The sequence below is a fragment of the Dermacentor silvarum genome, chromosome 3, assembly GCF_013339745.2.
Source record: "Dermacentor silvarum isolate Dsil-2018 chromosome 3, BIME_Dsil_1.4, whole genome shotgun sequence".
Lineage (NCBI taxonomy): Eukaryota > Metazoa > Arthropoda > Arachnida > Ixodida > Ixodidae > Dermacentor > Dermacentor silvarum.
In genome coordinates this window covers 22,778,008-22,790,994 of record NC_051156.1, presented here as the reverse complement: position 1 = coordinate 22,790,994, position 12,987 = coordinate 22,778,008, and the positions used below count along the sequence as shown (strand labels likewise).

The window sequence follows — 12,987 nt, the reverse complement described above, 5'->3', positions numbered from 1 at the left end:
TGTGCAAAGACACGAAAATGGTTTACTCGCATTCTTCTCATCAGCCTTTGAGCAATTTGACACTGATTTGATCTATGTTGTCACAAATGACGGAAAGCAACCTTGAAGTGTGTTTCGAATTTCTCGCGATTGCGTGAAGCTTCAGGATGCAGCAGCAACACGGCAATGTGCCAAGCATAGTTCCATCTTCGTCTCTGTGTTTAGGTATTGAAATGCAGGTTTTACCACCCCAAACATGAGGAGATGGTTATATCTTCGACGTACATGGATACGATGCACAACACGAGAATAACAGGGAACCAGGAGCCAACTATTCAACCAGTGGCCTTGTCTTTTTCAAGGCAAGATATGCTATGTCGCCTCACTATATGCTATAGCATATGTTGCCTTGAAAAAGACCAAGTCCACTTGTCGAAACATTGGCTCCTGTTTCCTCTTCATCTCGTGTTGCGCATCGTCTTGAATTTCCATCTCCCAAATTCACATGTTTTCTCCACATACATGGAGATGCAGCATTTAACTGTGGTATTTAAAATTAAAAAATGCCTTTCTCGTTGAATACAAACCAGCCTGAAAAGCGATTATGGCCCCTACCTGTATTCGGTTCTCAGGAGGATATATGGAACACTTGTCAGAGGGAATGTCAGTGAATGAGTAGTCTCTACACATTGCAACATAGGGTGGTTTTCTCAAGCGATGACTTTCAGGGATACAATTCCATTCGCGTGACTTGGAACCGAATAACGGAATTTCCGGCACTGTGCTTGGCACAGTCAGTGCTAGGAACGCTGTCGAGCGTGTATTGCGATGCGTCCGATGCCGAGTAAAGCGAAACCTCATTAAAGTGATCGTATCCATGAAAGTGAACGCTCGAGAATGATTGCATCATATTGTAAATGATGTAAACCAGTTGTGAAGTGTTGGTGTAATTGCACTTATCAGAAGAAACATGAGTTCTCCCTTTAGCTGTCGCCAGTGCCCCTCGTCATGGCTCAAAATATTCTCCTAGTTTCTCTTTGCGCTACCAGTGCACACACCTCTGCAACATGGCCCTCTATGTGAGCCTGCGCAGGCCCCTGAACATCGACCGGGTGCACGAGGCGATGGAGCTCCTGAGTGGCGAGCACGACTTTCGTTCCTTCAAAGGTGTCAGTCGCACGCCCGAAGAAGAAGAGCGCAGCACAGTGCGTGAGGTGACCGAGTTCCAACTCAGGCCGGCAGCGCCCATAGACAGCGACGACCCGCTGTACGAGAACATCCACCTCTGGGAGTTTCACATCCGCTCCAGGTCTTTCCTCTACCGCCAGGTACCCACACTTCCTGCCTGTGGGACTGCACGCTATGTGTGTGTGTTTAGCATACAGAATCCTTGTGGCAGATAACATAATTCTAGTCATTAGGCTGGATTACTCACAGAAACGGTCATTACTTGCACGTGATATAGAAATGCATAAGCGACTAAATAAAAAATCACTATTTACATTTTTCAAGTAATTACTTTTACGACACTATTGCAATTTACAAATTGCAGCTAGTGCATTCGCAAGGCGTATCCTATTGAAATGAATTTTCAGGATGAGAACAATTTGGAGATTCCCAAAGTGTGCAATGAAATACCTGCGCGTCCCATTTATTTTTGTGCTTCAATACATAAGACAGCGTTTTGTTAGACGGAAGTGGGCAACAATTTTTACTGCTAGCTTAATGGTGCTTATCTCGAAACCATCCTCAGAATTTGTGCCAAATGCCTTGCAAACTCACCGGCTGGAATTCAGTGTATAACGCGATCTGTGCCGCTCATAAGTGGGTGGGACAGGATCATGCAGCTCCTACGCCCCAGTTGCGATGCCATTCTGCTGTCTCGTGTTTTCTGCGAATTGCTGACAAATGTTGGTGCACGTACCAAGGTTTTCAGATGCCTGGCAAAGCGAACGCCTGAAAAAACAAGGTTTTCTGAAGTGTTTCAAGTAAAATGGGAAATAATAAATATGCACCTCAGTGAACAACAAGAAAAATCATTGAACGTAACTGGAGCCTCAAATTTGTCCTTCACCCGCCGTGGTTGCTCAGTGGCTATGGTGTTGGGCTGCTGAGTACGAGGTCGCGGGATCGAATCCCGGCCACGGCGGCCGCATTTCGATGGGGGCGAAATGCGAAAACACCCGTGTACTTAGATTTAGGTGCACGTTAAAGAACCCCAGGTGGTCAAAATTTCCGGAGTCCCCCACTACGGCGTGCCTCATAATCATAACTAGTTTTGGCACGTAAAACCCCATAATTTAATTAATTTAGCCTCAAATTTCAAAACAATTATAAACTTTATTTGTAATTAGTGAATTTATAAATTAGCCGATTATGCATATAGATTTCTCGTGCAACTGTTCGCCTCCTTGAGTAGTCCTGCACAAAGGGTAGAATTAAGTTATGTGCGACAGGCAACGTAAAAAAATTATGGAAATTCTTTAAAAAATGGCCCAATATTCCGCCCAATAGGTGAAGCTTCGATTGCGATAGCAAATTAGTAGGCAACTATACTAACTAAGGACAATAGCTTTATCGACCATATAAATATATATATAGATAGAAACTTAATTAGTGAATTTTTGTTAATTACTCGATTGTGCATTTCAATTTTTTGTGCAAGTAATGTTCGCCTCTTCGAGTAGACGAGCTCATAAACTAGAGTTGTGCTATCTGCCACCGGCAACTTTTAAACATTTTTGAAAGTGTTCACTGAAATGCATTGTACATGGTGCATGTGCAGACAAAGAAGAGCGTCCAGATGCTTGCGGATACCAACGACATTTCCGTTAAACAGCAACCGAAATAAACAATCAGCAAGATTCCGCACAAACATGAATAAGTTTATGGTAAATATGTCATTAGACTCAGCCATAGCCTCCTATATACTTTCTGTGCCCGCGCAATCACTCCGGGAGCGCCGTTCAACCTCCTCACCTGACCTACTCGCAGGTCGCTCGCTAGGGGCGCTGCTACCCCAGAATAGCTCGCTAGCCGCCGTGCATGGTTAAAGGCGGGAAAAATTGCGTGTGCGCGTCTCCATTAGTGTCAAATCGAGACAATATTAATTTGCCTTGCCTGCCGACGATTCGCTGGTTTGCTGGGAGACCACCTTTCTGCAGCAGTCCACGGCTGGGAAAAGAACTTGCCTTCTGCCTTGGATTGATGCGGTGAGCTGCGGCAGGGTATTGAAGGACTGTGGCAGTGGTGACACTGTCGGTTCCGTATTGAGGACGTCTAGCAGCAGCGCAAATGAGAGCCTTCTGGCCGAAAAGAAGACATTGGGGTCACGAGTGAGTTGTGCTACTTTAAGTGTACTGCAGCAGAACTGATAGTTGGGCGAGTTGGTACGAATTCATAGTGTAATCTTTTTGCGCAAGTGTCTTGATAGGGCGCTTTGCGAGTTGATACCCAGTAGTATGGCGTATTGTTGTGGACCTGGATGCACCTTGTACAGTAAGAGAAAGGTCCCGGGCATCTCATTTCATGAAATTCCAAGCGATGAAGAACTTCCAGAGAAGTGGCTTCAACTTTGAATGTGTCAAACATGGAATGCGTCAGATACTTGCTGAGAGAGATGCACTTTCAATTTGTTCTGACTAGAAAGCTCTCGTCTGACGCCAATGAATATTTTTTTTGGGTGGTTGAGGAGGTCAGCTGGAAGCAACGATCAGACAGACTCACAGGCAGTTTTGTGCGGAACAGAAAAGTCTCTGAAGACAGGCATTGTGTCAACATCGACAAACAGTAACGTAATGGACACGGAAGATAAAATACCTGCGCATCGCTCGTCGCTACGCCGGCAACTGTGCGTAAGCACTACGCCAGAACCATCCAAAAAATTTCCCAAAGAGGCGACAGCAGCGCTGTTCAACCACATTACTTGGCGCAAAGAAACGCTTCGTTCGCCAGAATGTGCAGCACTAGCAATGGTTGGCAGATACCTATCGAGAGCTGTGCTGTTAATGAGCGGCTGTCTTGCAAAGAATGCCTCAGTTGGTTGACAAAGCCCAAGCTCTCGGCGCCATCAGATTCTCTGATTAGGCTTCCAGACAGAAGCTGTCTGCTGTATCGGTCAAACGAACTCGTAGTTGTGCTGAACTCTTTGCACAAGTAGGTTGAAGTAGTGCTCGCTAAGCTAAGAAATTTTAAGCAGCCGCTGAGGGAGACTGCCGTGAATGCTGCTCAAGTGCTGCGAGAGTGTGAACTATGTAATTGTTCAGTGCCTGAGCATCACGAGAAGCTGTTTGAGATCATGGTGACAAAGTTCTTCCGCCCTCTATTCACTAATTTTGCGCTGAAGATAACGGACAAGAACGACATCGCAAAAGTTTTTTCACAGAAGCCCCTATCACGAAAGCTCCTCAAACTTTAAATCCAAATGATGGCAATAAAAGTTTTTGTTGTGCAGTTATTAGAGCCGACATTATTTTTTTCCACACTGACATACAAAACATATGTAATAATAAACAGAAGGAAAGTGAAGCTTCATACTAGTACAGATAAGAGCTGTGGTTTTCCTTTTATCATTCTTTTCTTTTGGAAGAAGCAATGCGCGGCAGCCTGTACGCTTCTGTGTCGGCGTTAAACGCCCGCAGATGTTGCAAAACAATAGAATCGGCACCGGTAAAAAAATAGCGTGATATATAGTTATGCTACAGCGCACGCCGCCGTAGAGCGTCCTGTATTTCTATTCTGGGTTAGCACCACCAACTGGTGGTGAGTGACGGCACTAGGCTCGACGACCGGTTCCCTGCGTTCTCGGCGCCGATGGGCAGGCATGAAGTATATAGGAGGCTATGACTTAGCGGAATAGCGGGATCGAAATGCGCATGCGCAGAACGCTAAACAACCTACACCATTCAGTGTGCGCACGCTATTTCTCACATTCAACGATACCGTCTTTGCGTGGTTTACGTAGTTACATAAAACATGGTGGCGGTCTGGCCGCCCGCTTCGAACTGAGTTTTGCGTTGTTTTTGTAGAATTAACTTCATTCGTAGCAAATGACTGTGTAAACGGCTTTCGCTTAGTCTCAGGCCGCTTCGAGAACAGAGTATTACGGATAACCTTGAGGAGTTTTCGAGATCGCTTCTCGTTTCGCACCGTTCAAACCTAATGAGAGCAACCTCCCAGGGATTTGGATAGATGCTAGGAGTGTCCCCTTTGGAACGGTTGAGCCACCAAGCTCTTGCTATTGCCTAATAACCTACCTGCTTAAAAAGAAAAGAAAAAAAGCAAACATTTCTCTCTCCAAACTTTCTACACCCCTATTGGGAACTTTGTTTTCGTATACTTCCATTGTTTATTGTTTCCCTACTTTTTTTTCCCACCAATCTTCCAGTTGCCTCATACTAATCTCTATTGCAGACATTTTACTTTCCCCCTGCTCTCGGTGAACCCAAGGGCTTCAAGGAGGCCATAAGTGCCTAAATTGATCGCTGGGCCGATGTGTTCACATTCTAATAAAACATGCTCCATCGTTTCCCTAGCTTTACCGCAGCGAGCACATGCTTCTTCTTGTTGTATCTCGCTTTATAAGTGCGTGTTCCAAGGTATCCTGATATCGCTTCGAAAGAACTTCCCTTTGGGGTTATCATGAATTGTTTCTTTCCTCTTAAGTAGTGACTCATAGCAGGTATCTTTCCCATTGCCGCCACCCATGTGATTTATGCAGCTGATAAAACTACTGTCCTTACTCCGTATAGCGTATGATGTGAAGCATCATTTGCAATTGATGCCTTTCGGGTGAAACTGCGAGATTTTTTTTTCATTTGCTGTTTAACAGAAAATTTTTCCTGAACACTCTCCTTGCCAATTTACTTTCCTCCATATTTTTCAGTCATTCTTCATAATCAATTTTACTCTGAGCTTCCTTCACTTCAAGACTTGGCCAGCCTCCGAGATGATGATGATGATGATTTAATGGCATCTCCTGTGAAACGGGGCGGTTATAAATAGTCAAATAGCCTGCTTGATTTGATTAGGTATGCTATACATGTATTTTATCTAGCATTCTTCTATTCATTTCATTAATATTTTTTTTTCTCAATATCTACCTTGTACTGCTACCTCAGGATCAGGTCGTATCAATCTCTTCCCTGTGTTTTTTCCACCATTACTCTAAACGTCTCTTGCTTATCTCTACGGCTGAGCCTTAGACGCCTCTTTACGCTCTTGTATAGCTTGCTTAATTGCCTTGCTCCATCACTTACGTGGTTTCGTCTTTCCAATCCAACAATTGTTTTGCCGTGTCTGCCTTATTTCCTGCTGCATAACATCTACCAGTTTCTTATATTCCCAGGCTGCTGTAGGAAAAAGCCTCAATTCTCTTCTCTCTGTTTTTTGCGATCTTTGTTATTTGCTCTTCATTCATTTTTTAATATTCCGAGGCTATTGGTTAGTGTTCTGCGTTGGTATCTCTCCCAAACTTTAACGCTAAATGTCTATGATCACTACCCAGGCTATTTTTCCACTTTCGTCTATTATCACTTGGTCTAGTTGTTAGTAGACCATTTCTGACACTAAGGCGTAGTTGATACACGACTGCCTGTTTCCGCATTGCCACGTTACCGGTCCATGACACTTATTCTCCCTGTTAACTACTGTCAGGTTCTCTTCATCACACAGATCCACCACTAGAGAGCCGTTGTAATCAGTACATACGTCTAAATCGTCCATGTGCGCATTCATATTGTTATGAGACTGTGCACAATGGCACAAAGACGACGTTGACCATTGGGGTGAAGAAGACGACGATTAAAAAGATTGTATTTCTGCCATCTTGGCAGTGCTACAGCTCGCTGTATATAGTTTGTAAATATATTTTCATTTATACCCCGTTTCCATTTTGGTGGAAGTGCTGGGTTTTAATCAAGACGGAACTCCGTAGCGGACGTGCCCTGGCAAGTTCCACCATGTCAACAGGCGGGGATATTGCGTCAACCGCAACACCGGCACCACAGCCAGTGATCTTGATCCAACCCCGCGACCCAGGATCTTTTTGCGGCACCGACAATGTCGACGTTGATGACTGGATAAGGAATTATGAGCATGTCGCAACCAACAATCGGTGGGACCCGACAGTGACACTCGCTAATGTGGGTTTCTACCTGAGTGGGACAGCACGCGTCTGGTTTGACACTCATGAAACGGAGCTGACCAGCTGGGATCTATGCAAGCAGAAGCTTCGTGACCTATTTGGCAAACCAATTGGCCGCCAGAGCGCCGCTTCGAAAGATCTCTCCTGTGGCGTCCCATCTCCCACGGAGTCGTACATGTCGTACATCCTTGACGTTATCGCCCTTTGCCGCCGAGTGGACGCCACCATGACCGAGGCGGACAAAGTAAGTCACGTCCTAAAAGGCATTGCTGATGACGCTTTCAACTTGCTGGTCTTTAAGGACTGCTCCACCGTTGAAGACATTATCAAGGAATGCCGGTGTTTTGAAGCACTGAAGAGTCGCCGCATCGCCCAACAATTCATGCGGCTTCCAAACACGGCCGCTACATCGTCCTGCGCGGGTATTGAGCCACCCAATCAGCAACCGACCACCGATAGCCTTGTCCGCATTGTGCGTCGTGAAATTGAGGCGGCGCCGCCACCTTCCTATTTCGCACACCTTTCCAACGATTCCCGACCGACAGTCTCTTTAATCCAAGCTGTCGTGAGGGAAGAGCTGGCTAACATAGGACTCCAGCCTGTTGCCTCCCTGTCTCACCCTCGGGTCAGTTCTGTTCTTCCGCCTTACAGAAACACAGCAACGTTGCGCCGCTATCGGGATCCGGCCCAGTGGAGAACCCAGGACGATAATCCGATATGTTTTCATTGCCACGGCGTTGGACATATTTCCCGTCACTGCCGGTATCGCCAACTTTCCTCCCCTCGCTCATTTTTTGACATTCGCCGCGACAACAATTGGCCCCTACAGTTTCCCGCTCTTAACAACTCGCCACTCTGAGATGTTCTGTACCAACCCGCAGCTCCAGCCGTTCACCTTCTCCGCACGATCGTCATTCCCGGTCCCCTCTGCCCCGCCGCCATTCATCGCCGCACCCCTCTGGTCACTCTTCCCAGGAAAACTGAGCAATGCAGCTCTCGGGGGTGACACTGCATTGGACCCACGACCTGCAAAGCCTCTTTTAACCTTGCCCATGCACGAGAATCAACTTGCCGTAGAATTGGATGGCCTACCCATTACTGCCCTTATCAACACCGGTGCACATTTGTATCATGAGCTCTGATCTCCGTGATCGCTTACACAAAGTGCTCACACCTGCAGAGTTCCGCGTTGTGCGTGTCGCTGACGGTGGAACTCCAGCCGTGCTTGGAATGTGCACCGCACGCGTGAGCGTCGCTGGCCGCCACACGTCCGTGTTGTTTCATGTTCTTCGCCACTGCCCTCATGACGTAATCCTTGGACTTGATTTCTTGACTGACCACTCCGCCGTAATTGACTGCTCGGCCGGTGTCAGTTGAACTTGACTTCCCGCTTCACTTGACGCTCCTGACGTAGTGCAGAGCCAGCTCTCTTTGCCGAGTTTGTTCGTTTGCCGCCCCAAGCACTCACCTGTACTGTCGCTGTACCTTGCCCCAGTGTACCGGATGGTGACCATGTGGTTACTCCGTCTACCAGTGTCCTTTTGTCGCACAACATTTCCTTTCCCCACACTGTTGTGACTGTTGCGACAAACCAGACTTGCCCGCCCCTCTTGAACTTCGGACTGTCCTCAAGTTCTTTCGCAAGGCATACTTATGGCCACCCTGTCACCGTCAGATGAGTGCCAGATTTCATCGCTGTCACCTGATCCTACGTCAGCAATTTTGTCCGCCAACGCGCCCACTTCTCCGTCGGTACAGAGCGCTATCACAAGGATGATTGCCCCGGACCTTCTGCCCTCTCAAGTAGGCGACCTCCGTCATTTGCTCGTCACATACTGTGACATCTTCTACTTTGATGGCTGTCCCTTAGTTGAAACCTCTCTCATCAAACATCGCATACATACTGGCAATGCACCTCCGATTCACTGGCGACCTTATCGCATGTCATCATCCGAGCGCCAAGTTATTCAGCAAGAGGTTGACAAGATGCTTTCAAAAGGCATTATTGAGCCGTCCACGAGGCCGTGGGCTTCCCCTGTTGTCTTAGTTAAAAAGAAAGACAACAGATGGCTATTCTGCATTGATTATCGGCACCTCAATAAGATCACCAAGAAGGATGTCTATCCTCTTCCACGAATTGATGACGCTCTCGATTGCCTTAACGGCACGACCTATTTTTCATCCATCGAGCTGCGCTCTGGTTACTGGCAGATTGCCGTCGACGACAGGGACCGTGAAAAGACAGCATTTGTTACAGCTGACGGCCTCTATGAGTTCAAAGTTATGCCATTTGGCTTGTCCAATGCCCCGGCCACATTCGAGGGAATGATGGACACGCTGTTGCACAGCTTTAAATGGTCTATCTGCCTGTGCTACCTGGACGACGCGATCATGTTCTCCCCGACATCTGCCACACACACGTCTTTCATCCATCTTCTTGGTGTTTCGTGCGGCTGGACTTAATTCTTCGAAATGCCACTTCGGTGGCCACCAAATTACCATCCTCGGGCATCTCATTGACTCAACTGGCATCCATTGCGATCCTGCCAAGGTTCGTGCTGTCATCGAGTTTCCTGTACCAACTTGTGCCAAGGATGTTCAGAGCTTTATGGGCTTGTGCTCGTATTTCCGCCGATTTGTCAGAAATTTTGCAGACATAGCCCGTCCACTAACAGATCTTATCATCTCGCTCAAGCCACAGCCTTTTCACACCTTATCACGTTACTCTTGCTCATTTTGATTCCAATGCTTCAACTGAAGTACGCGCAGGCGCGAGTGGTATTGGCACTGTTTTAGCCCAATGCCAACATGGTTATGATCGTGTTATTGCCTACACCAGCAAGCTTCTTTCCCCTGCTGAGCACAATTATGCCATTACCGAGCGTGAGTGCCTTGCTCTTGTTTGGGCAGTTAGCAAATTTCGCCCCTACTTATATGGGCGGCCTTTTACTGTTACCACTGACCACCATGCTCTGTGCTGGCTTTGGAGCCTCAAGGACCCCACTGGACGTCTAGGTCGCTGGGCTCTACGTCTCCAGGAATTCACATACACTGTGGTGTACAAGTCCAGCCGACTACACCAGAACGCCGACTGCTTGTCTCGGCCCCCCGTTGACGCCCCCGAGGCTACCACGGAGCATACACCGTCCGGCCTTTTCTTGCTCTCTGCTTTCAGCCACATTGGTGACGAGCAACGGTGGGACACGTTTTAAATGATCTCATCAACTGCCTGCTGTCTGGCTCATCAGACGAGTCACTTTGCCTGTTCGTCATTGTAAATGACACATTATATCGCCGGAACATGCACCCCGAGGGGCAGGAACTACTACTCGTCGTGACGGGGACCACTGAAAAACGTGGTTATAGTTAGAACACTGGACTGAGGCAGTTGCGCTGAGATGTTCGGATTAAAGAAGAAACATCATACTGTGGAGAGTGGGCAGAGTTGAGTGTTAGCTGCGCAGTGACGTAAACTGAAATTTAAATAACTGCATGGCTGTGATGCTCTGGCACAAATACTGGCGCTAAAGCACTAGGCTGCTTAGCATGGAAAGGAAAGCAGGGCATAACAAACGAGCGCAGAAACGGCGCATTGGCTCAAACAGGATTTCATTGTCACTTGGTGGGAACGTCCGAAACAAATAAACGCGGAGAGCTCTCTCAGGAAATGCAAAATACCAGGCTACTGTTGTGTTATGTTTGTCCACAAAGTAAACTTTTTCAGCTTTAGGAAATGAATACGATGCCATTATTCCAAGTTGGATATTCAGTTTGTCTCGATTATTTTTTTTTTATGAATTCAGTCACTAATGGAGATAGCTGTTATTTTCAACAACGACCATGAATGGCTAGATGACAGCTTACAGCTTAATAAATATTCTAGTAATTCCTTCCGCGTTGACCATTCAGCCAATGACCCATCGAACCTTCTTGGATTTATCACATGAAATTCATCATCATCATCATCAGCCTATATTTTATGTCCACTGCAAGACGAAGGCCTCTCCCTGCGATCTCCAATTACCTCTGTTTTGCGCTAGCCTGTTAACTTGCGCCTGCAAATTTCCTAACTTCATCATCCCATCTGGTTTTCTGCCGACCTCGACTGCGCTTCCCTTCTCTTGGTATCCATTCTGTAACCCTAATGGTCCACCGGTTATCCATCCTACGCATTACATGGCCTGCCCAGCTCCATTTCTTGCGCTTAATGTCAACTAGAATATCGGCTATCCCCGTTTGTTCTCTGATCCACACTGCTCTCTTCCTGTCTTTTAACGTTAGTCCTAAGATTTTTCGTTCCATCGCTCTTTGTGCGGTCCTTAACTTGTTCTCTAGCTTCTTTGTTAACCTTCAAGTTTCTGCCCCATATGTTAGCACCGGTAGAATGCAATGATTGTACACTTTTCTTTTCAACGACAGTGGTAAGCTCCCAGTCAGGATTTGGCAATGCCTGCCGTATGCACTTCAACCCAATTTTATTCTTCTGTGAATTTCTTTCTCGTGATCAGAGTCCCCTGTGAGTAATTGACCTAGGTAAACATACTCCTTTACAGACTCTAGAGGCTGACTGACGATCCTGAATTCTTGTTCCCTTGCCAGGCTATTGAACATTATCTTTGTCTTCTGCATATTCATCTTCAACCCAATTCTTACACTTTCTCGATTAAGGTCCTCAATCATTTGCTGTAATTCGTCTCCATTGTTGCTGAATAGGAGAATGTCATCTTCAAATCGAAGGTTGCTGAGATATTCAATTCTAGCTCCTAAGCCTTCCCAGTCCAAGAGCTTGAATACTTCTTCTAAGCATGCAGTGAATAGCATTGGAGAGATTGTGTCTCCTTGCCTGACCCCTTTCTTGATAGGTAACTTTCCACTTTTCTTGTGAAGAATCAAGGTAGCTGTGGAATCCTTGTAGATGTTTGCTAAGATATTCACTTATGCCTCCTGTACTCCTTGATTACGCAATGCCTCTATGACTGCTGGTATCTCTACTGAATCAAATGCCTTTTCATAATCTATGAAAGCCATATAGAGAGGTTGATTGTACTCCACAGATTTCTCGATTACCTGATTGATGCATGAAATTATCAGTATTCAAAAACTGTTGAACACACGGTTAATAAATAAATAAATTGTAGTGAAGAGGAATACCCAGCGCTGCAGCCACATCGCCAGTCGTCCGGGAGGCGCGAGCTCGAGATTGCCTGAGCTGTTCTGGTTGAGACACGCTGCCTGCTGTTCTCTTGTCCTGTATTCATATTGGATTCGATTGTAGTGAAGAGGAATACCTGGCGCTGCAGCCACATCGCCAGTCGTCCGGGAGGCGCGAGCTCGAGATTGCCTGAGCTGTTCTGGTTGATACACGCTGCCTGCTGTTCTCTTGTCCTGTATTCATATTGGATTCGATTGTAGTGAAGAGGAATACCTGGCGCTGCAGCCACATTGCCAGTCGTCCGGGAGGCGCGAGCTCGAGATTGCCTGAGCTGTTCTGGTTGATACACGCTGCCTGCTGTTCTCTTGTCCTGTATTCATATTGGATTCGATTGTAGTGAAAAGGAATACCTGGCGCTGCAGCCACATTGCCAGTCGTCCGGGAGGCGCGAGCTCGAGATTGCCTGAGCTGTTCTGGTTGAGACACGCTTCCTGCTGTTCTCTTGTCCTGTATTCATATTGGATTCGATTGTAGTGAAGAGGAATACCTGGCGCTGCAGCCACATCGCCAGTCGTCCGGGAGGCGCGAGCTCGAGATTGCCTGAGCTGTTCTGGTTGAGACACGCTGCCTGCTGTTCTCTTGTCCTGTATTCATATTGGATTCGATTGTAGTGAAGAGGAATACCTGGCGCTGCAGCCACATCGCCAGTCGT

At 46.8% G+C, this 12,987-nt stretch overlaps 1 protein-coding gene across 1 annotated transcript in view; it reads left to right on the top strand.

Moving 5' to 3' along the window:
• Nucleotides 1-12,987, top strand: part of LOC119445375 (tRNA pseudouridine synthase-like 1) — a 136,759-nt gene that overhangs the window by 111,429 nt on the left and 12,343 nt on the right. The window contains exon 5 of the mRNA XM_049664510.1: nt 1,073-1,307. Within this exon, the coding sequence (XP_049520467.1) occupies nt 1,073-1,307 (235 nt within the window). The remainder of the gene's footprint in view (nt 1-1,072; nt 1,308-12,987) is intronic.